At 42.2% G+C, this 20,786-nt stretch overlaps 1 protein-coding gene across 2 annotated transcripts in view; it reads left to right on the top strand.

Annotated features, from left to right (window-relative positions):
- Positions 1-20,786, top strand: part of NYAP2 (neuronal tyrosine-phosphorylated phosphoinositide-3-kinase adaptor 2) — a 217,508-nt gene that overhangs the window by 79,034 nt on the left and 117,688 nt on the right. Inside the window, exons 1-2 of one of the 2 annotated variants that reach the window (XM_036022784.1) lie at positions 454-1,873; positions 18,326-18,627. In XM_036022784.1, the coding sequence (XP_035878677.1) occupies positions 1,860-1,873; positions 18,326-18,627 (316 nt within the window). In that variant the 5' untranslated portion in view covers positions 454-1,859. Of the gene's footprint in view, positions 1-453; positions 1,874-18,325; positions 18,628-20,786 lie in introns of those variants that run through there. The other variant, XM_028511047.2, reaches the window with a different exon arrangement.

The raw sequence follows: 20,786 nt of genomic DNA, 5'->3' as shown, positions 1-20,786 counted from the left end.
CAGTGTAAACATAACTTTTATGTGCCCTGGGAAACCAAAAACTGGTTTGACTCACTTAAGTTTGATATCTGTTTTCTTGTGGTGATCTGGAACTGAACCTGCAATACCCCCAAGGTATGCATAGTTGTATTATCACTGTCATTATTATTATGACTAATTTAATCCATACATTGTGCCAACTCATTAAAGGTAGTATCTGAGGTCATCAATCCTCAGTTTAAATGTAAGCACGGTGCAAACTGGCAGATTGCTGTAGAGGTGAAACATTTGGAATTGACTCTACCAGTCAATTTACCTATCAGGTTGCATTTCTTCATTCATAAAATAGGTATAATCAGACTATACTGCATATTAAAATGAACACTGTGACAAATGTATTACTGGAGGAATAAGTGTATTTTGCATGAATGAAAAAGACTGATAATTTAGATGTTACTTCCATGATGGATTCTGATAGTTTGTTTGGTGCATAGTAGAGTCTGCTGAAGTAATAACACTTTTAAAGCAACTTTTATATTTTTAAAATGGTATGTTTAAAATGAATTCTCCAAACACTTACTGGTAAAGAGTGACGTCATCACACCGCGTCTCCAGATGAAGGTCGGGCTGGTGCAGGCCACGCACTGGGGGCTGCAGCATGAAATCTGCTTCTAGCCATGTTTATCTAACACGTACTAGGTGGCCAACGTAAAAACAATGGGAGATTTCGCACAAACGTGTAGATTGTTATACTTTCCCAAAACAACTGGTAGAGTTGCTCTGCTTTGCCTGACGACAGATTGACAAGGACATTGTTCTCGCTATCTCCATGGTTACCACCCAAGTCCCAGTCACTGGGCTCTCATCTGCAGTAGCGCAATAGCCTTCTCATTGATCCTTACCCCTGTGTTTTCAGCTCCCAGCTCCCATCATTAACTGGAAACTTAGCTCATACCAAGCACTCTTTTTGTTCAAAACAGCAGACGGAAAGTTTAACGATCACTTTTATATGAAAAAAAAAGAAAAGCCCCGATTTGTGGCATGTGCTGATTCCCCCATGTAAACATTTCCACTGTGGCCAATTTCAAGCTACCCAGGTGAAGTCACTGGGGAGGTGGGAAGACGTGTGCGTGAGGCTCTGCCACGCCGTCGGCCCCGGCTCCAGCACGTAAACTAGAAGACTCTCACGCGGCTTCTCCAGCCACTCCAAGTCCTGGCAGAGACCAGGGCCTATGCCCATATTTCTCTTTAATCTCATTTTCAACTCTACTCTCTTCCTGGTAGATTCATTCTTTTATTACTCAGTTACTTAATTTGTATAATATGGATGTGTTTGTAGCAACACATCACATGAAATGTATGACAGCATTCAGCACCCCGCAGAAGGAAAATATTTCGTTACTGCAAGTGGTGGGAACGCTGGCAGTTCCCCAGCGCGAGGGCACGTGACACGCACATCACCGAGTTTCACTGAGCTAGACAAATTACTCAATGGCTGTGTCTCACCACAAAGCTGAATGTGAACCGAAGTTTCTGTCACCTGACTTACTATGTCCATACGGGGAAATGGGAAGTATTTGCCCGAATCTGAGGATGACTTTAAAAGGCGAGAATGAATCAGCTGCCATGATGCATTTAGTCACATCAAACCCTGCCCCTGGCGTGGGTTCAGTCACTGATGCTTTCCTCTGAGGTGACCAGCGCTGCTGGCTTCACCTTCTTGTTCCCAATGAGCATTCGTCTCTGCTGCTTAGCCTGCTCGTGGCTTTTGAAAGAAGATACGAGATACCGACATACTGAACTCCATTCCTTTCAGAAAACTGGATCCTACAGAGGGTGAAAGAGGTTGGGAAGAAATGAGGTGCAAATAAGTGTCCCGCATGTATTTGTCAAGGTATGATTTGTTCTGTTGTGTATTTCACTGAACTTGGTGTGACTGTCCAGGGGAATGTTATTTATGGCTCCTGTCAGGGGTGTTTTGGGGACTGGGGTGGAGTGGGGAAGAAGAGGTGGGCCGGGTTGGCATCCGCTCATAGAGCTTGTGTATGTAATGCAGTCGCATTCTGACCCTCATCCTTCTGAGAGGGTCTTGTCTGCCTGGATTCCACAAATATGTGCAATGTAAAACAAGAGAAAATCATGGAACTCGCTTATGTTCATGTTTCTTCTACTAGTATTAGTAAAAACCAATAATGCCAGCCAAAAACAATGCATTAACTTTATCTAAACTCTTTAAATTTAGCCAAAATAATTCAAAATACTTTATTTGCTGATTATGCAGAATGAATTAATAGTACTCATGTAACTCCTCCACTGCATACACTTTACACATGTGCTTATTTTGATATTTTGTAAAGAAATATTAATAGGTCAGTTTTGTTGTTGTTAGAACAATCTTCTAAATGTTTGGGACTCTACAAGGGCCTCTGGTAGTTAGAAACAAATAAGAAACAACATTCCCTTCCTTGTTCAGAAACTTTAACTTTATCTGGGAACAAAAAAATGAAGATCATGAAATAAATCAGAAAAAAATATTTTCTATTTGCATGTCTGTGGGTTTAGGAAGTAGACAAGTTTAGAGAAATCAACCATCAGTGAGAATAGACTGATTTCTCTTGGAGGGTGAATTGATACTGGAGTTCAAAGTGTAGGAACAATTTGAAGAAATAAAGACCATAACTTCTGCAGAAAAATGAATTATTCATTTATCCCCTCATCTGAAAGGATCCTCCCCATTTTTCTCTTTCATATCAGCATATTTCCTTCATTTTAACAGTCTAAAATGTGTCTCCACTTCTCAACTCTAAGTTTTGGGAAGATCAATACCTTGTTCTCTGTTGAATGACTGGACTTAGTACCTTATCTAGCACAGATGGGTCTTTAATAATTACAGATTTAGTTAAGTTGATTGGATAGGTATTAATTAATCAGTATCTGTGTTTTTGATGGAGGTCAGCAGGGGAGCATGGATATGCGTGAATTTAGTGGCAGGAAATACAATTAAATATGTGTGGTGTTGTCACATTGTAAAATATTTTAAAATCAAATGCTATTGTGGGCATTTTCACGAGGGAGTGCTCAGTAAGTGGATCCTTAGTAGACCCACCTAGTAACGCTATGGCAGAAAGACGAGAGGAGAAGGCTTCAGGCCAAATCTGGTTTGTTGCTTCAGGTCACCTGTGCATGTGATGATGACAGCCTCTCCTGCTATTACCCTGAACTTCCTGATCATGACCTTGCATCTGACACTGCCATGCTCACACATGAACACTGTCTATAAGGACAGAGTGTTGAAGTGGTATTTGAAGGAAGTGATAACAAATATTGATCATAAAACTTAAGCTGCGTGCAGAAAGACAAGATTTACACTAACAGAGGTAGAACACAGAGAAGACTGCAATACCAATGGACAAGATGTTCCAAACAAGTGTCAGAGGAGATTTAATGTTAGTAATCAATGATATAAACGCTTAAGATAAAGATTATGGAGAGGGTACGGCTATTGGTAATCAAAAGGTTCAAGTTCTGACCTTGAGAGTGGTGGCTGAGATAGGTAAAAAAAAAAGATCTCTTAGCAGAGACTTCAAGAAAGAGAGTCATCAGGAAATGTGTATATATTTAACACTGTATCATATGTAGTATTCCTAAATTAACCTAAAACATATACCTTTGCATGTCCCATTTTTTAAGCTCCATGAGTTGTAATTCAGATCTCTTTAGGTGACTCCAATCTGGATTCAAATCCTGTATTTTTCAAGGCTTGCCAACTCTGTAAGGAAAAATCGAAACACATCCCCACAAATGACCGCTATAAATGGGAAGAAACCCAATTTTTGCCAAAGAATCATTGAGTCAATTGTCCTCCTTAAGTTGAACCATTCTTCAGCAAGTAAGAAACTGCCTTTTCAGTGAGGCAGCCATGAAGGCACACTTCCCCAGTCCCCTTACATGTGCGATAATAGAATGGTTTCTTTTCATAGGGTAGACTTTGGATTGAAATGTGGTCTCCATTAAACTGTGTACCCTGAGGGGTGTGTATCTTTCACTATTGTACTGCATATGCTCACTGGGCTGTCACGAGCAACAAATAACAGATGATAAATATTATAATGAGGCCAATGAAGATCCTGCATTCATTATAATAGCAGAATTGTTGCCTTTTATTTTAAGAGGCACTGTGTGCGTTAAAAGTGTTGCTAATCTGTTGCGATAATAGTGTCTAATTTGTTATGAATAAAGATGCGTAAGAGAGGGTGAGGTTTGATCAAAGGCAAATTTTAACAACGGACTCTGAAACCCCTAAGGGCTCCCCCATGAAGCCATAAAACAAATAATCCAAGTGCTTGCATTGACACAGAGCATTAGATTCAATTATTTTGTCTGAAGGAAACCAATCAGGGAAAGTGAGTTGTTCCAGGAAAGTCATTCTAGAAAATCAGGGAGCCAGGCTTCTGGCCTCTGCGTAGGCAGTCAATGGCGTCTATAATTCAATCTATCATGTTATTACATTTGGGTGCATTAAGCTGATGTGCAACCTGTTGCGCGTAAAGACGGCACATTGGCCATCCCATTTAGAGTAACTAATGCATCTGTGAACGAGCATTTGGTTCTTAAGTAGTATCTCTAGCGATTCACATTTACATGTCACTCGGATCATATGGATGAGGGAGGGAAGGCTGGCTTTGAGAATCGCGGGCTGTTTCTTTGTATTGTTCCTTTAAAAATAGATTTTTAACATGCCAAGGAGCATGACCAGTTCTCAGCTATACCAGTTTGCCAAGGTAGTGTGTTCAATAGAAAAATGTATGAATAGTTTTGTTTTGTTCCTTAAAAAAATGCTTCATGGATCCAACCTTGCTTTACACTCTTAATTTAACCCACAAATATCCTTAGGGACCATTGGATTACGTATTACTGCTCCGTTTGATACTTAAATGAATCTGTTTGGAAATGAATTCTCTAGTGGTCACATGATGATTTAGGAAGAGAGAGCTAGACACCGAATCTCCTAAGTAGGGTGGATAAAAAGCGTGGCTGCAGAGTGTGTGTGTGTGGGGGGGGGGCGGTAAGATTTATAGTGTCTTTTTATGGGGATGCACAGACCATGGATTTTTTCCACTTTGCAGGTGCTTCCTGGAAAAAGTAGTGGCTTGACTATTTAATTGTGGATCTTGAACTCAGTTCTCTCTAGACATTGGGGATTTCTGGATGACATAGGTACTTATTCTCTATATTTGACTTGATTTCTTCACTTCCTTCCAAACCAAACTTCTATTTCAGAACAAATTTCATCTGTCAGATTTATCTTAGTGAAGCAAAACTTTCCAAACAGCTATAACCCTTTAATGTAATACATTCCTGGAAATAATATGTTAGAATAATTAACTATATATTCCTTTTAATGAATGTCTAAACTTAATTTAAATTCCTAAACACTTATATGTTACTTTTCATGCTCAAAGAAATACACCAGATGCATTGGAAATAAGGAAATGTACAAAATGTAACACCTATCCCTCAACAACTCTAAATCTTATGTTTGCACATAATAGTTATAATATGAGGCAGAAAGAAAAATTTATACAAAAGAAATTCAAGCTAGAGAAGAGAGGCTGTATTGATGAAAGATTCAGGGAGGAAGTGGCATTCAAATTAGGCCCTGCTGAGCTTGGAATTTTTTTTTTTGGTATGGAGGCCTATTTTGAAGAGGAAGTCCGTCTCAGTGGGACAGAATTATGAGTGGTTAACATGACAAGACGGGAAACGAGGCTGGTCACATCATGCAAAGCCTCAGTTGTCTTACAGAGGAAGTGGACTCTATTTTGAGGTCATCCTGAAGATTCTAAAGAAGGAAAATGAAGTCATCCTATTTCCTTTTTTAGAACCTTTTTTTTTCAGGTTTATAATTAGTGCAAGGGAAAATTGAAATAGAGAATCTAAGCAAGGTATCACTTAGTAGCCAAGACCAAAAAGTTAATAGAAGCTTTGTGTATGGTTTGGAAGATAGAAGACCGGTGTGAGGTCCAGGGAGAACAGGGAGGATTGGCTGACTTGTTGAATATGTGCCCATAGAAGGAATATACGTGCCAAAATGACCTGGAAGCACTGGTCTCGATGGAGGAGACAGTGATGATGCTACTGAAGACAGAGTTTCATTAGCAGGAGCAGGGAGATGATGCTGGGTTTGTTTGGAAACATCCTGACCTTGAGTGTCAAAGGAATATCCATTTGGAAATATGCAGCATTTTGTTGGGAGGGCAAATATATGTCTCAGAATGCAGAAACAGTTGAATATTGGATTGAGAAATTATGTAACTAATATATAGCCGTGAAGTCTTAAAATCTGGTATTTGTCTAGGACGAGTACAGAGAAAGGAGAATAATGGAAACAGCACCCTGGTCTACACTGCAGCATGGAGGGCAAGACGATAACTCAGGGAAGATGCCAAGTAGGAACCATCAGAAAGATGAGGGATGGAAGAGGGTGATGTCAGGGAAGATGAGGGAAATGGGACATCTCAGAAAGAAGCTGTGGTCTAGATGAGAGAAAACAGCTCTAAAGAGACCAAGAAGAACCCAGAGAGAGAAGTAAGCAAACATCTCACATTATGGAATCAGCAAGGAAAAGTGACTTAAAAAAGAAAACATTCCAGTCGACTCTTTGGTGGCAGAAATCCGAACACAGCAGATAACAGAGAGGGTGTGATTTGCGGATTTGTCACAAGGAGACAAGCCTTTTGAGAATCTGATCCCTTGTGTAAAGGTGAATCTCAAGCAGCTAACAATGTTTTGACCACGAAAGAGGTACTCAGCAAGTATTTGTGAATTAGAGATGAATGAGTGATTTAATAAATGAATGAGAGAGAAGGAAGAAAGGAAAGAGGGAAGAATAAAAGGGAAGAAGGAAGACAGGGAGAGCGGAAGGAAGGGAGACAGAAAGAATGAGAGAGATGGGGCAGGAACTCACAACTGTGTGAGAGAAAGTGTTTCTAAAGAAAAGGGAGCTTGCCCTGGCTGGCATAGCTCAGTGGATTGAGCTCGGGCTGTGAACCAAAGCATCACAGATTCGATTTCCAGTTGGGGCACATGCCTGGGTTGTGCGGGCCACGTGAGAGGCAACCGTACATTAATGTTTAAATTAAAAAAAAAAAGAAAAGGGAGCTTGAAATGTTTTGCAGTGTTTCTGATTGCTGTTAAGAATAAGCCAATAGATGAGCAAGAGGAATAATAAATGTGTCCAAAAATCCTGGTGGGAAGACTGAGTCAGAAGACCTTTGAAAGATTGTGTAGATAAAGGTGTGTAAAAATTCAAAGCTGGAGAGGAGAAAAAAGACGAAAGGACCTCTCCTTGGAGGGCAACAGTATTCTCAGAGAAAAAGACCATAAGGTGCTCTGCTGAAGAACTTAGATTTACCACGACAGGGGTCTTAAAGCTTCAAAACAGGTATTATGGGGCTTGCACTACTTGCAAATGTGGCATTATGTTAACTTTTAAGAAGGGTAACCTTAAGTTGCTTCCAGATAACTTGAAAACATTATTTAGAAAGCCACTGAATAATTTATGTTTTAATATAGAAGATGAAACTGCCCAGTATTTTAATCAACTGACAGCTCATTTTTACAGTGATTCCATAAAAGGCTAGAGTTTTCTGACCTTTCTTCAGTGTATTTTTTCACTCACCCTCATGACTCTTTAAACTGCAACATAATGCTGGGACCTGACTCATAGAGGAGATCAATTCATAGGTGGCCATTGTTATGCCCTAAAGGAGGTGGTCTAACATGGGGAAGCACAGAATCTTCCAGCAGCCCAGCAGACTGGCCCTGGGTTCAGCCTCGAGAAAACCTTGCTGACCATGGGAGTCTTCCTCACAGGAAGCACATCTGAATTAAGTCCTAGAAGACATTTGAGCTGAAAGAATGATTTAGCTCCAGCAGAGAGAGCAGCATGACGACTGGCTGAGGTCATGATTTATCCTTTCTGTGTCCTTGAGACTCGCCGCCATTCACGGCACAGGGTCAGTTTGGAACTCTGTCTTAGATCTGGAACATGGCTAAGGGGGAGCGTGCTGTACTAGAGCAATCTCAACGTCAGGAGGAAACGTGCTGCAGGTGAGACAGGGCAGAGAACTCCAACCTCCGACCACTTCCAGTGTCACATAAAAGTTTGCATTTTTGGTCTGAAGAGCTGGAGAAGCTACCAAAGTGTCTGCACTTAGAGAGTGACAGGAGCAAATCTGTGTTTACAAGGGTAAATCTGGCAGCATTGCAGGAAAAGATCGGCTAAGAGGCAATTGCATTAGTTTAGTGAAGACATGATAAACACCCCAACCAAAGCAGGCCAGGGGAGACGGAGAGGACGGGATTAAGCTGATCCCTGCATTCAGATGACTAACTCTTACCACGGGGAATTCAGAAAATGGCAGCTGAAGGAAAGGGGGAAACAGATCACAGTGTTTTTAAATGTCACAACCATTCATCTGGTCCTTAAGAAACATGGGAGTTGTTTCTGAACTATTTCCAATCATATATTTCTTCATTTATTGGATGAATATGTACTTATTGCGTGCTCGCTTGAGCCAAACGTCGTTCCAGCCATTCTAAAACCAAGGCAAACGAGCTCCCATTGAGTTCTGTGCAGATGTCTCTGCAGTTTCTCGGCTTTTCTAGATCTCAACCGTCAGCACACAAATGCTCTTCTCCCTTCTCTCCTTTATCTGATTAAGGCTTACTCATGTTCTGCATCAGATGGAAAAGCCACTTCCTCCCGAGGGACTTCCCAGACCTCCAGTCTGGTTAGGGCCTCATTGCACCTGCCCGAAACTTCCTTTGGGTGAGCATCTGACCACATGGTGCTGAGGTCATGCTGGTTGAGTAGCCTGTGATCCTGAGGACAAGGACCGCTCTGCTTTGGTCACTGACGGGCAAAGGGTAGGCACTCAGATATTGGTGAATAAATAGTAAAAGAATTAAATGACTCGGTACAGAGAGTTGTTTCTTCCCCCATGAACATTATACCTTTTAAGAAGGAAACCAGTCATTATACTTTAAATTGGAGTTAAGGTAGCCCCTTCTGTTGAGGAAGTTCAAGGCCGCTATATGTTAATGTTCTGAATTTCTAGTTCTTTTAGGTTGAGAAAAGGAACCACATATGGTTAACCAAACTCATTTCTAAAGCCTTGGCATGTTCTCAAAACATATTCAAAGCTTATGTCAGTTTTAAAGACACAAATAAAATATACTTTCCAGAACCTCCCCTTCTTTGGTTGAATTTTTGGAAAACATCTCCCACGGTGTTAACTTCTGTAAACTATATTCTAAGTTGGATCTGAATATTATGATTTGATTTGAATTTTTCATGTATCCTCTCTTCCTGAAGCCATGACACTTCAAGGGGTAGAGGAGTCTTATCTTATTTATGTATAGAAATAAGAACGCTTTAATTTTAGATTCCCAAGTGCCATATATAATAACATATGTTAATCTTAAAAACACTTGTCATGCTTCAAGTAAAAATAAGTCTCTGAAAGTCGTTCCATAAAATTTGTTCCGAGCTTAATAGCATTATCTTCCTGTCCTGCCTCTTTAGAATCTTAGCAGTGAATAAAAGCGCTTTCGATAAAGGTTAAAGGAATACCTCTCCACTCCTCAATCTAATATCCTCATTTTATTGTTATGACTAAGCATCAAATTGATGGACAGCAACATGCACCTCAAGCTCTGGGTGAGAAGTAAATACTTTGTGATAAGCAATGGCATATTTGTTTTTCAAGCAGAACTCCCCAGCTGTGATTACCGTGAGCCCTAATGTTCTTGAAAATCTTGAATTGTCATGAGATTTTGACAGTAATAACCATAGAATATATGCAATCAGTTTGCCTAGTTCTACATCATACCCAATGGTTATGACAGAAAAAAGGAATTATTTATTTTTGTTCCTTTCCCTTCACCTTTCAGAAGATCTCCCCCCCCCCACCACCCCCCTACCAGCTTGGACTTGGAAGCATATTACCTGATTATTATGGTCAAAGCCACCTTACAGAAATAAGCAACATTCATTTATATTGTTGGAGTATTAGGGTAGAAACATTAAAATGCCTCTTTTATTGCCGGAAACAGAAAGATGAAAATTGATAGAGTTTCCTGGCAAATCAGCAAGGTAGGGGTAGGTGAATTAATATGTAAATAGCTTTTACTTTTCCTGGCCACTTTGCCAGGTGCTTTTGAATTTTTTTTTAACTTATTTTAATTTCTTATAAGCACCCTGAGACGTATGCCCCCCATTATAAAAGTAATTGAGACTCAGAAATGATGGGCCTTTTACCTAAAACTAGATAGCTAGTGAATGGTTGATTAGAAATCTCAGATTATTTCTGAGATACCCCATTTTGGGCAGAGTTGAAATATCCTAGCAAGAAAAACAATAACATTTTTGATGCTTAAGAGTATCGATTTTAAGTATGACATGTGGAACTAATGGAATCTGGGTTTCCTATCTTTGGGACAGTGACTTTATGGTATCGTTTTATTTTCTTTACTTTTTCAATAATAGTTTATCCCAGCAGTTTATAAAAAGGTATATAAAGCTGACATTTTTAGCACTTGACCTCCAGATATCAGAAACATCAACAAACTGCCAGACGCAGGAAATTCATGTCTGAAAAGAAATCTCGGAGTCTTAAGATATTAGGAGCACAAAAGTAGGAAATAGATATCACCGAGGATACAAAGTGGTGAAAACAAATGTTTGGGCCTAAGGCAAACACATCCACATATCATGGCTTTGAATGAGCAATTGGGGCTCAGGGAAGCTATTAAGGGTAATGGTGAGTGAACAATTTGGAAGAAAATAGGAACACAGCTTAATTTTACTGGAGCCGAGTTTCCACATCAAAGTATACTGCATGATTAAAATTATATATATGGGGCAAGCATACAAAGCAGTTAGTTGTTTTAATTTATGGTGTTAAACAGGAAACATATTTTCGAGCGATAATTAGTCTGATGCATTCACTTCCTGCTCTGCACCATTCCTAGTCCTTACCTGGCCTCGAGTGCACGTTCTGACATAAACTAGCCAAAATGTTTGCTTAGTAACTGCTGCATTATATTGGTTTCTTCAAGACTTTTCCCAAAGCAAGTGTCAGAAAATCTAACTACATTTGGCTTCAACAAAATAGGATTTAGAAGTTGACATAACTGAAGGGTCCTGGATTGTCCTAGCTGCAGCCATAAGGACATCCAGGTCTTCTACAATGCCACCGACCTGGTCTCTGTAGTGTCCCTTCTTGGTGGCAAGAAGAATGAGGTGGATCATGGTGTGCACTGTGGTCGGACCAACCTGAGGCATTCGCCAGTCCCTGCGGTGGTCATGGTGGCCAGAGGGATCTAGTGGTTGACTGGCTGGGTCCGAGTAACAGATCCGACTGAGAGGAAGAAGGTTGGTCTCCACATAGGAATTTCCATTACCAAGAACAGGGAGAATGAATTTTTAAGAAGCACAAATGACGAATGTGCACGAAATTCTGTAGCTGAGCCTTCTATCTGGCTATCTCCAAAGTGAACTTCTCCTTTTCTTTTTTTTTTTCCATTTATTTTCCCCTCATAAAACAAATATGTCTGAGCATGTAGAATGTGCTAGTGACTGCTTTGGTGAGCACGAAGACAGGAGACCTGCCCTCCGGAAGGTCAAGGTGAATGGACGAACAGTCACTTGCACTCACAAAGGCCCCATGGGGCTGGGATGAGTGTGAATGTGATGAATTACACGATGAGTTCCATCTGCCCAAAACTGTTGCGGATATAACCGATTATGACCCTCCTGCAAGTCTGACTTTGGGTTGAGGCATATTGCCTGTCAACACAGGAAAAGGTGTAATACATTAATCTCTTGGCTCTTACTCTGCACCACTTTCCAAGAGCATAGATTGCTTTAGCTGGAAATGACACCTGGAAGTGGCTGGTGTTGAAGGAGAAAGGGGGCAGGTTCTAGAGAAGGTGGCCTGGAGGGGACACCCCGGGCAGAGCAGGGTCACTGGCATTTGGTCTTTTGTGTCCAAGGAGAAGGAAAGAAGGAGGCAACATCAAATATGAACTCTTAAAGTCATAATTTTAATGATAAACTCTAAATAGTGATTTCCTTTCATTCATTTAGAGCAAAATACCTAACATGAAAGATTTGAATGGCTAGTGGATGGGAGCCATCCACTTGCCCATGGGGGGATTTCATTATCTCCTTTACAGCTAAAGCCTCCATTTTCCTTTCAGATTCCCCCCAATTTACTTTATAGTCAAATGGGCCCCTTCACTGATACCAGATAAATACTTTTGCTTGAAAAATTCAACATAAAAAATTCCAGGTGGCTCAGAAGTTTGCACAAGGAGAAATAGACTGAATTATGCATTAGTTTCACAGATGGATTTTTGAACTCAGCTTCACAGAGTTGTCCCAGAAAAAGAAATATTCAAGCCACCAACTCCCAGGTAGCCCTTTAGTGAGTATTCCGACTCCCTAGCCGTGCTGGAAGGAAGGAGGTATACGTGGCCTGGGATGCTATTTTTCTCCAGCGGCTCTCAAGGAAGACTCTCCTGTGAAACAGTGGCATGTTTGCTTCTGAAGTACACCCAGAAGGCACAGCCCTGTCACTTTCAGAGGTGACATCTCACCTTGGCAGCCCACCCTGCTCAGAGGTCGTGTTTTTGATCTCTGAAAGGAAATGGTTCTGAGGAAGAGACACACGGCATTAATGCGGATAGATTTTCAAGATGACGGCCAGACAAATAACAACTCCTGTCGAATGGCAGCGTCAAAGCGGCTTTGAAATCCTGGTTGTGTGGCTTTCCTTGTCAGCCCCGATCAAAAGGCGCTTTGAGAAACTGAAGCACATGTTGAAGAAAGTTGAGAGCATGGAAAGTATAGTTGCCTAGATAATCTTGATAGTTTGAGTTAAATGTAGGATTTTGTTTTGACTCCGTGTGCATTTTTGAGGTCACAGGGTACCACCTACCACAAGTGAGAAACATGGCCTTACAATGCAAATGACAATTCCCTAAATGAGATTTGGGAGGCCTGGATTTAAAAGCAGGAATCTGAAAGCTAAAAGTACTGACTACATATTATATATCGGGCTCTGTGTTCAGTGCTTCATGTACAGTTACCCCAGGTAAACTGGGTGACAAGTTCATGAGGCCACTTCTACCTAGTAGGTAGAAGGCTAAGAAGACTACCTAATGCTGTGCAGCTGCTTAATGAGGAAACTGAGGGTGCAGCCCAGAGCTCAGTGATTCCAGCCACAGTTACCCAGGTCTGTCCATTAGGCAATAAGTTGTTTGGGTGAGAAGTTTACCAATATGTTATCAGTTACCTCTGGGTAAACAACCTCCCTCAACTTAAGCAATTCATTATTTGTGTGTGTGTGTGTTTTATAAGGGAAAAACGAACCAACACGATTAGATCTTGCAACATTGCCTACACAGTGTGAGGAAAAAAGTATACTTGTTTAAATTCAGGATTATGAAACTTATTTTTATTTTTATAACATGAGATGTGTCAGGCTTAATCTATCTTGAGTGTGAGAGCCTTCTTGCAAAAAGACTGCTTTCCGCAGCCCCCATAAAACTTCCTTTCCAGCCAAGCGTCCCTCCAGGGGAGCTGGTTGCTCCCTCACCAGCCACCCTTTCCATGCCCAGCCTGAAGCCAGAGAAGGTCCTGTTTTCTCAGGCATTTCTTATTTCTGTGGTCTTAGGTTGGCTTTTAAGCTTTCACTTCCCTCTTCTTCTTTGGTTTCTGAATGTCGTAAGCCGTATGGTCGTTCCCACGTATGTCAGGTCACGCCCTCTAGCAAGCAGACTCCAAGCCGGATGGGGTTAAAATGGTAAGGGACTGATGGAGGAGGATGTCTGGGAGAGGGAGGCAGCAGGAACGGGCAGGACAAGCCCCGGGCCAGGATGCAGGCTTGACAGCTGGGAAAGGAGAAGGAGATGGGGAAATGATTGGATAGGAAGAGCCTTCCACCAGACTGTGGCATAGCGACAGGCACGTCGCAGCCAGCCTCGCAGTGGAACTCAGATGCAGGGATTGCCCCATAAAGGACTCCCACACCGGCCAGAAGCCACCAGGTCCCATACCACAACACGCTCAGCCATTGGCTAGAAGCTTTCCAGGAACAGAGCGCCTCAACTAAAGTGTTGCCCCGGATTTGAGGACCGTAGCTGGTGGCTGCCAGAGGACTTCTGTTCTTAGAGGAGTTTCTCTCCCGACAGAGATCTGAGCCACCTACCCGTGCCTGGTGGGTCACCACAATTTGTCTCAAGTTCAGCAGATGCTTCTCTCTTGTAGGGCTGGGGACATTATTTTTTATATATAGTTTTCAAGAGACTCTCCCTGAGGGGAACTTTATAAAAGGATGGTTAGTGCGATGACCTTCAGCTCTCATCGTTGCCATTCCTATGGGGGCTGTGGCTGATACTCACTTTCACCCTCGGCTAACAGCTCTCCTGGTTTCAGCGGCTTATTGCGTGGTGAGACGAATCCCTCTTCCATGAGAGGCTGGAACCCCTAGCCACCGAAACTTTCCCAGGCCAGAGTTACTGCACGTGATGTTGCAAAATCACAATTGGGCAAGAGAGTATCAAGAGGGGCCTCCCACATGTTTCTCTCTCCCCCATCATGTGACAGCAGCCCTGCCCCCCCGCCCCCGCTGATGGGGGCCCACGATCTCTTCCGCAGTGGAGACTCATTCTGTCGCCCGCTGACCGCTCCGTGGAGGAAGTTCAAATCGCTCAGGAGGCAGCTAGGGCTTGTTGTTCCATGGGCCCCTTGCTGTGTCTCCTAGAAAGAGAAGGAGGGTCAGAGGTCCATGTGCAAACAAGGATCTTGGACCCTGTAAAGCTCAGAATGATGGTGGCAAGAAGTACAAAATCCCCCCAGTGCCTCATTGGTTGTCAGCTAACTTCACTCCTCATGGCAAGTTCTCTCTTGGAGGGACATCTCAGCAGCATACACCACAACTGCTGTACCGGTGCTTGGTCCCCTCCCTGTAAGAAGATTCTGCACCCCACACATTCTCCTGTAACCTTCAGTGCTTTGCTGTTGGAGGAGAACCCTTCCCCACCCCATTCACATCAAGATTGGGCGTAAGACTGGTGTTAGCCAATGAAATACGAGTGAAAAATTAGATGCCTCATCTGAGCAGAAGCTTTCTCCCTCTGTCCACCCGGGGACATATCCCATGGGAGCTAGACCCTAGAATAAAGACATCGGGAGTGTAGTTACAGCTGATACATGGCAACTCAACTGTTACAAACAAGGAATGAACCATTGCTGTTGTGAATCAGTAAGAATTGGCAATTGTTTGTTACTACAGCGCAACCTAACAAAATCTAATACACTCTACCTTTCATTTATTTATGTTTGTTTTTCTTCTTACCTATGATATGTCACCAGGTCTCTGACAAGGCTCCTGGGTCCCACTTTTGGGTAATTGTGTCTCCTGGCTGTTTCTAACTTATACCTAACACATGTCCGCTCATCAGCAGATCTTACTATTGTTCTTCATGTTGCTGGGGGGTGGGTATGTGGATTAGCTACAGAAGAAACATCTGGATATAGTTTTTAAAAATACAAACCCATTGGCTACACCTATACAGATTCTGATTCAACTGATAGGATTCAACAGTTGTGCTTAGAATAGGTCCAGGAATCTGCATATTATTTTAAAACCCCTATGAGTTTCTATAGGAAATTCAGGAATTAATTGTATGGTATGTTCCACAATCTTCAATTTGCTTTCAACTAATTGGCTTCACTGGCCTCTTGAACCTAATGTACCATAACCTTTATTGCTTGCACCCTTATCTGTGACATGGACAATGGCCTTTGTATCCAACTTATCTTACCCACCTTTCTTCAGCCTGCATTCCCAGCCCAGTCCAATTAACCCTGCACATGAGAGCGGCTATTGTTCGATGCATACACTGAACTACCCTTTGCAAGAAGTGTTAGTGTCTCTGTCTGTGTGTGTACATGTATGTGTATGAACTAAAACACAGAGAGTCAATGAAAGTGTTTTATGCTGGGAAAAAAAGGTAGTTTTGAAATTGAATTATCTATTTGGGGAAAGGTACAGGCCCTATTTAGGTCAGAAGTAACAGAGAAATTGCTGATGCAATTATTCCTCGTAACTGTCTCCCAAACGCCTGTGTGCATCAGTAACATGCGTTAATGCCCACATGTGTCTGTCTTACAGGGACTAAGATAAGTGTCTCAAAAAATCCCTAAAGTACCTAGCACCTTTTGCTCAGTGATATAGCAACGAAAATAAGGAAAGGGCATGAGGAAGTGAAATGATGGAAGTCAAAGTTATAGGAAATCAAGTATCTCACCCTCTGTGAGAAAGATCAAGGCCACAATCATCACAAAGCAAAGGCAGACCCTCCCATTGCCCCATGCCCACCCCCAACCTCACCACCGCTCTTCTGTATGAGATTCCCAATGAGTTTTGGCAAACCATTGCATTTGAGCAAGCTTCTAGTTATTTTCTGATAGATGTTCTTGAAAGCACAGAAAGTAAGAGGCATGAAAACACCGCGCCAACGTAGGATGCATATCACCATGTGTGACAACCTCTACTGTGCGGTCCTTGGATTGAGTTTGCACTTCGTGGCGGCCACCGTGCTAATTAGTGCACCGAGCTCCCAGCCACGTCCACTCTGTTTACAAAGGTGGAGTGCCTAGAATCCGAATGTCAACTCAAGACATTCTGAAAAAAAAAAAGAAATAAAAATAAAAACTATTTTTGACTGAGTGGCAAGTTGTTACCAGAATTGTATGCCCGAAACAGAGTCTCATGTTCTTGCTGAACCCTTGCTGGCTGAGCCCACCATGTTCATCTCACTGTCAGAAGTCCTCAGGTGAGGAGGGGAAAACCTCATGCTGTTTTGCCAGAATGATAGGTTTATGACAAGTGCAGCAATGATGTGAAAGACAGGTAAAGAGAAATGCAAGGCCTTACTTAGCATTTCTTGAGTTTTAAAGGCAGAGTCGACTAAAATTAAGATTTAAAAAAAACTAAATAAACTTCTAGGAAGGTAGACTCAACAGGATTCCAAAATTCATACACTTAAAGATACTTTTTAGCATTCATATGCTTGTCTAAAAACTCAGCCAAATGTTTCTAATAATGTTTTTTGTTTCCTCTAATGACAAATGAAAATGTGAGGAAAATGCTAGAAAAATCTCTTAAAAATTCATATTAATATTCATGTACTTTTTCTTTATAAAAGAGTCTCCATTACTTATTGTCATAGAGAAGGTCCCAAGAGCCAAATGATTCAACCTGAGAGTTTTTTGTTTTTACGTTTTTGTTCAAACTTTTCTATATAAAACTTAAGAACCTTACATTTGGAAACTTTGTGTATTCTGATTATTTATTAGGTGTACAGAACTACCCTAGGATCAGATGCTATTTTAACTACGCCTCTTTACTAGATGATGTTATTTTTATCCTGTGATGCCAGCTTATAGTAGAACTAAGGCTGCAGTATAACTGAGGTTCTTGGAGAACCAGAGGATGTTGACAAGTCCGTCAGTGACGTAAACAAGTATCCTCCCTCCCTCCCTCCCTCCCTCCCTTCCTTCCTTCCTTCCTTCCTTCCTTCCTTCCTTCCTTCCTTCCTTCCTTCCCTCCCTCCCTCCCTCCCTCCCTCTTTCCTCCCTCTTTCCTTCCTTTCCTCCTTCCTTCTTTCCTTCCTTTCCTCCTTCCCTTCCTTTCCTCCTTCCTTCCTTCCTCTCCCTTCCCCTCTCCCTTCCTCTTTCTCCTTTCTCTCTCCTCCTTGTGCCTGGTAACAGAAACCCCCAGCTTTGTTGTTTGTTTCATCTTTCCCACTATATCAACCAAGTAAAAGTGGGGGTGACTCTGATGAAATGAAGAAGAGTCTCAGGGCTGTCCACTTGACCTCAACCATGTGCCAAAAGACAGTCTACAACTCCTTGTCATGAATTCTTGTTTACTTATTCAGCCACCGACACAATTTACCTCAAAGGAAAGACAAACAATCCAGGATGAAATGTGCTTTGCGCTTTTTTCTTTGGAGTACAATTTCAAGAGTATCTGGATACCAGGGTACCAGGAAGTGTGTTAGGATTTCAGATCGCAGTAAAGTTACGTTTGCTGTGCTGTCATGTTTAGTGCGAGGTGTGGCCTCTTTTGTTGCTAATGGGCATGTCTGGGCATCGGTGTGGAGCTAAAATTTGAACTAGCACCTCTGATCAAAGTGGCTGCGCCCCTGACCTTGCATGCCCTGGCTCGGTTTCTCTCCATGGATTGCGCTCTGCTTTCTCTTACAGCATAGATGGAGAAGGAGGGCGAGGCCACGAAGCAAGTTACGTGGGCAAACATTTCCGCATGGGATTCATGACGATGCCTGCACCTCAGGACCGACTTCCCCATCCTTGCTCCAGTGGCTTTTCCGTGAGGTCACAGTCCCTGCACTCGGTGGGGGGCACAGATGATGATCGCAGCTGTGGCATCCGGAAACAACCACCCCCCAAGCCCAAGCGGGACCCCAGTACCAAGCTGAGCACGTCGTCGGAGACGGTCAACAGCACAGCTGCCAGCAAGGGTGGCAAAGCCCCCGAGCGCACGGAAGGTAAACCGCCCCAGGCCCCCTTCCCCTAGAAGAGGGTTTCAGGCCCCACGTTACTCATGAGCATCTGCTGTCCTCCCTGGGTCCCAGAGGCCTCCATGTTTCTGAGGTCTCACAAATGCAGGATTTAAGGCGAAGGGAAGCTAACCTTTGAGTGCTGTCAAAAGACACAGAGAAAAATGTATTGGATTTCTCTGAATGGGAAGGTAATATGGGTTTCTCACCCCCTGAAAGCTTCAAATTATTAGGAAATTATTTTGCCTAGAAATGTATGTTATCTTGCTTTTCATAGGTATTGTTTATATAACTAAAGAAGAAGTATTACATGATCATTTGGGGAAACATAATGCAGGGAAATATAAAGAAGAAAAAATTGTATTCATTCCTTAAAATAATCAGTTTTACATTTTGGTATACTTCCTTCGTGTGTGTGAATGTGTGTGTGTGTGTGTGTGTGTGTGAAGGAAGTACATATATATATATTTCAGTGTCTATTTTCCCTCAGCTGTGAAATATATATATATCAAATATATCTCGGTTTCCTGGCTGGTGTCTATGACTATAAATTAGGTCAGGCTAATCCCGGATCTCATCAGCTCTTTAGTCCTTACGTGGATCAGTAAGTCTCAGCTTTCCGGAGTTTTTCCTGAGACTCCTGTGGCAGGAGAGTAGTCTCGAACCTGGTTTGATTAGAAGCCCATTAAGATTTCTGTGAGCCCTGGCTGGCGTAGCTCAGTGGATTGAGCTCAGGCTTCAAACCAAGCATCGCAGGTTCGATTCCCAGTCAGGGCACATGGCTGGGTTGCAGGCCACGGCCCCCAGCAACCACACATTGATGTATCTCTCCCTCTCTCTCCCTCTCTCTCTCTCTCTCTCTCTCTCTCTCTCTCCCTCCCTTCCCTCTCTAAAAATAAATAAATGAAATCTTTTAAAAAAAGATTTTTGTGTATAAGCTGTGGAAAACACATTACGGTTCCCAGTGCTGCCAGTGGCCAGCATGAGGGCATGGCTGTACCAGGTCCCCTGGCCTTTCTCCCACCCTGTTTGCCCCTGACACTCTCCACAGCAGCCCCCAGCACAGCGGGCATCACAGCAGTTCGCATTCGAGTGGAAGCCAGATAGGTGGTCCTTTCCTCAGCGGGGCAGGTTTCTTTGTCACCTGGGCTCCCCGGACCCCATGGAATCTTCAGTCTTTTCCTGGTCTGATCTTTCCACAGAGGCTCAAACCTAGTCTGTAGGACGGGCTGGCCATGAGGTATGTCTTGTATTTTCCATTACCCTCATCTCTCATTTTTCCCACATTAGTGCCCAAGTGCCTATTTACCCAAAGAATAGGAACTTCAGTAAATACTGAAAAATATAAATAAATGCTTGGAGATGAAGCTATCCAGACATTCTATATGGAAAAGTGTCCACTTAGGTTCAGTTTTTCCTATTACCCATTTATGCAAAAATGGAACATGAGTGTATACATATGTGTGTGTGTGAGAGAGAGAGAATACAAATGTAAATGACATGTATGTGTACACAAATTTACAAAGTTGAAATCATTGTGCATAGAATTGTGTGCTATGTATTATCACTTAATTTCTTATGACTATTCCCCATGGCATTCAATTTGTTTAAAAAACACCATTTTTAAGGAGGGAAGCGTACATCACAGTACTTTCATCGTTACCTCCTTGATGGATACTTGCATTGGTCCCAGTCTGGTTTGCTGTGATGAACAGCACAATAGAGGTGGTGTGTGTTATATCTGTGTCTATTCATGTAACTATTTTTTTCTGCTGCCTTAGCATATTTGACTCTCTTTTTTTCTCATGATTCAAGGTCATCAGTATGTCCTTCAACCTGTAACACATATATGCTTTTAGAAACAATTTAGCTATTTGGTTTACTTGTTAGTACACTAAGGGGCTCGAGAGATCTGCCTTTTGAGCATTTTCAATATTGTTCTCAGATTTCCTCTGATACTGACACATGGTGCCTTTCATTTCTTTTTGTTTTCTGCGATCTTGTTTCCAGAGGTTCCCTCTCTCCTGCTTTTGTACCAGGAAACTATATAATCAATTACATCAGATTGTTAGCAGAAGAACTTTACTGATTTAGAAGAGCAGTGTCTGAAGGAAGAAGGTCTGAACTAGTTTAGAGTGATCCGAGAA

Source organism: Phyllostomus discolor, chromosome 4, assembly GCF_004126475.2.
Source record: "Phyllostomus discolor isolate MPI-MPIP mPhyDis1 chromosome 4, mPhyDis1.pri.v3, whole genome shotgun sequence".
NCBI lineage: Eukaryota > Metazoa > Chordata > Mammalia > Chiroptera > Phyllostomidae > Phyllostomus > Phyllostomus discolor.
This window is presented reverse-complemented; position numbering and strand designations above follow the sequence as displayed.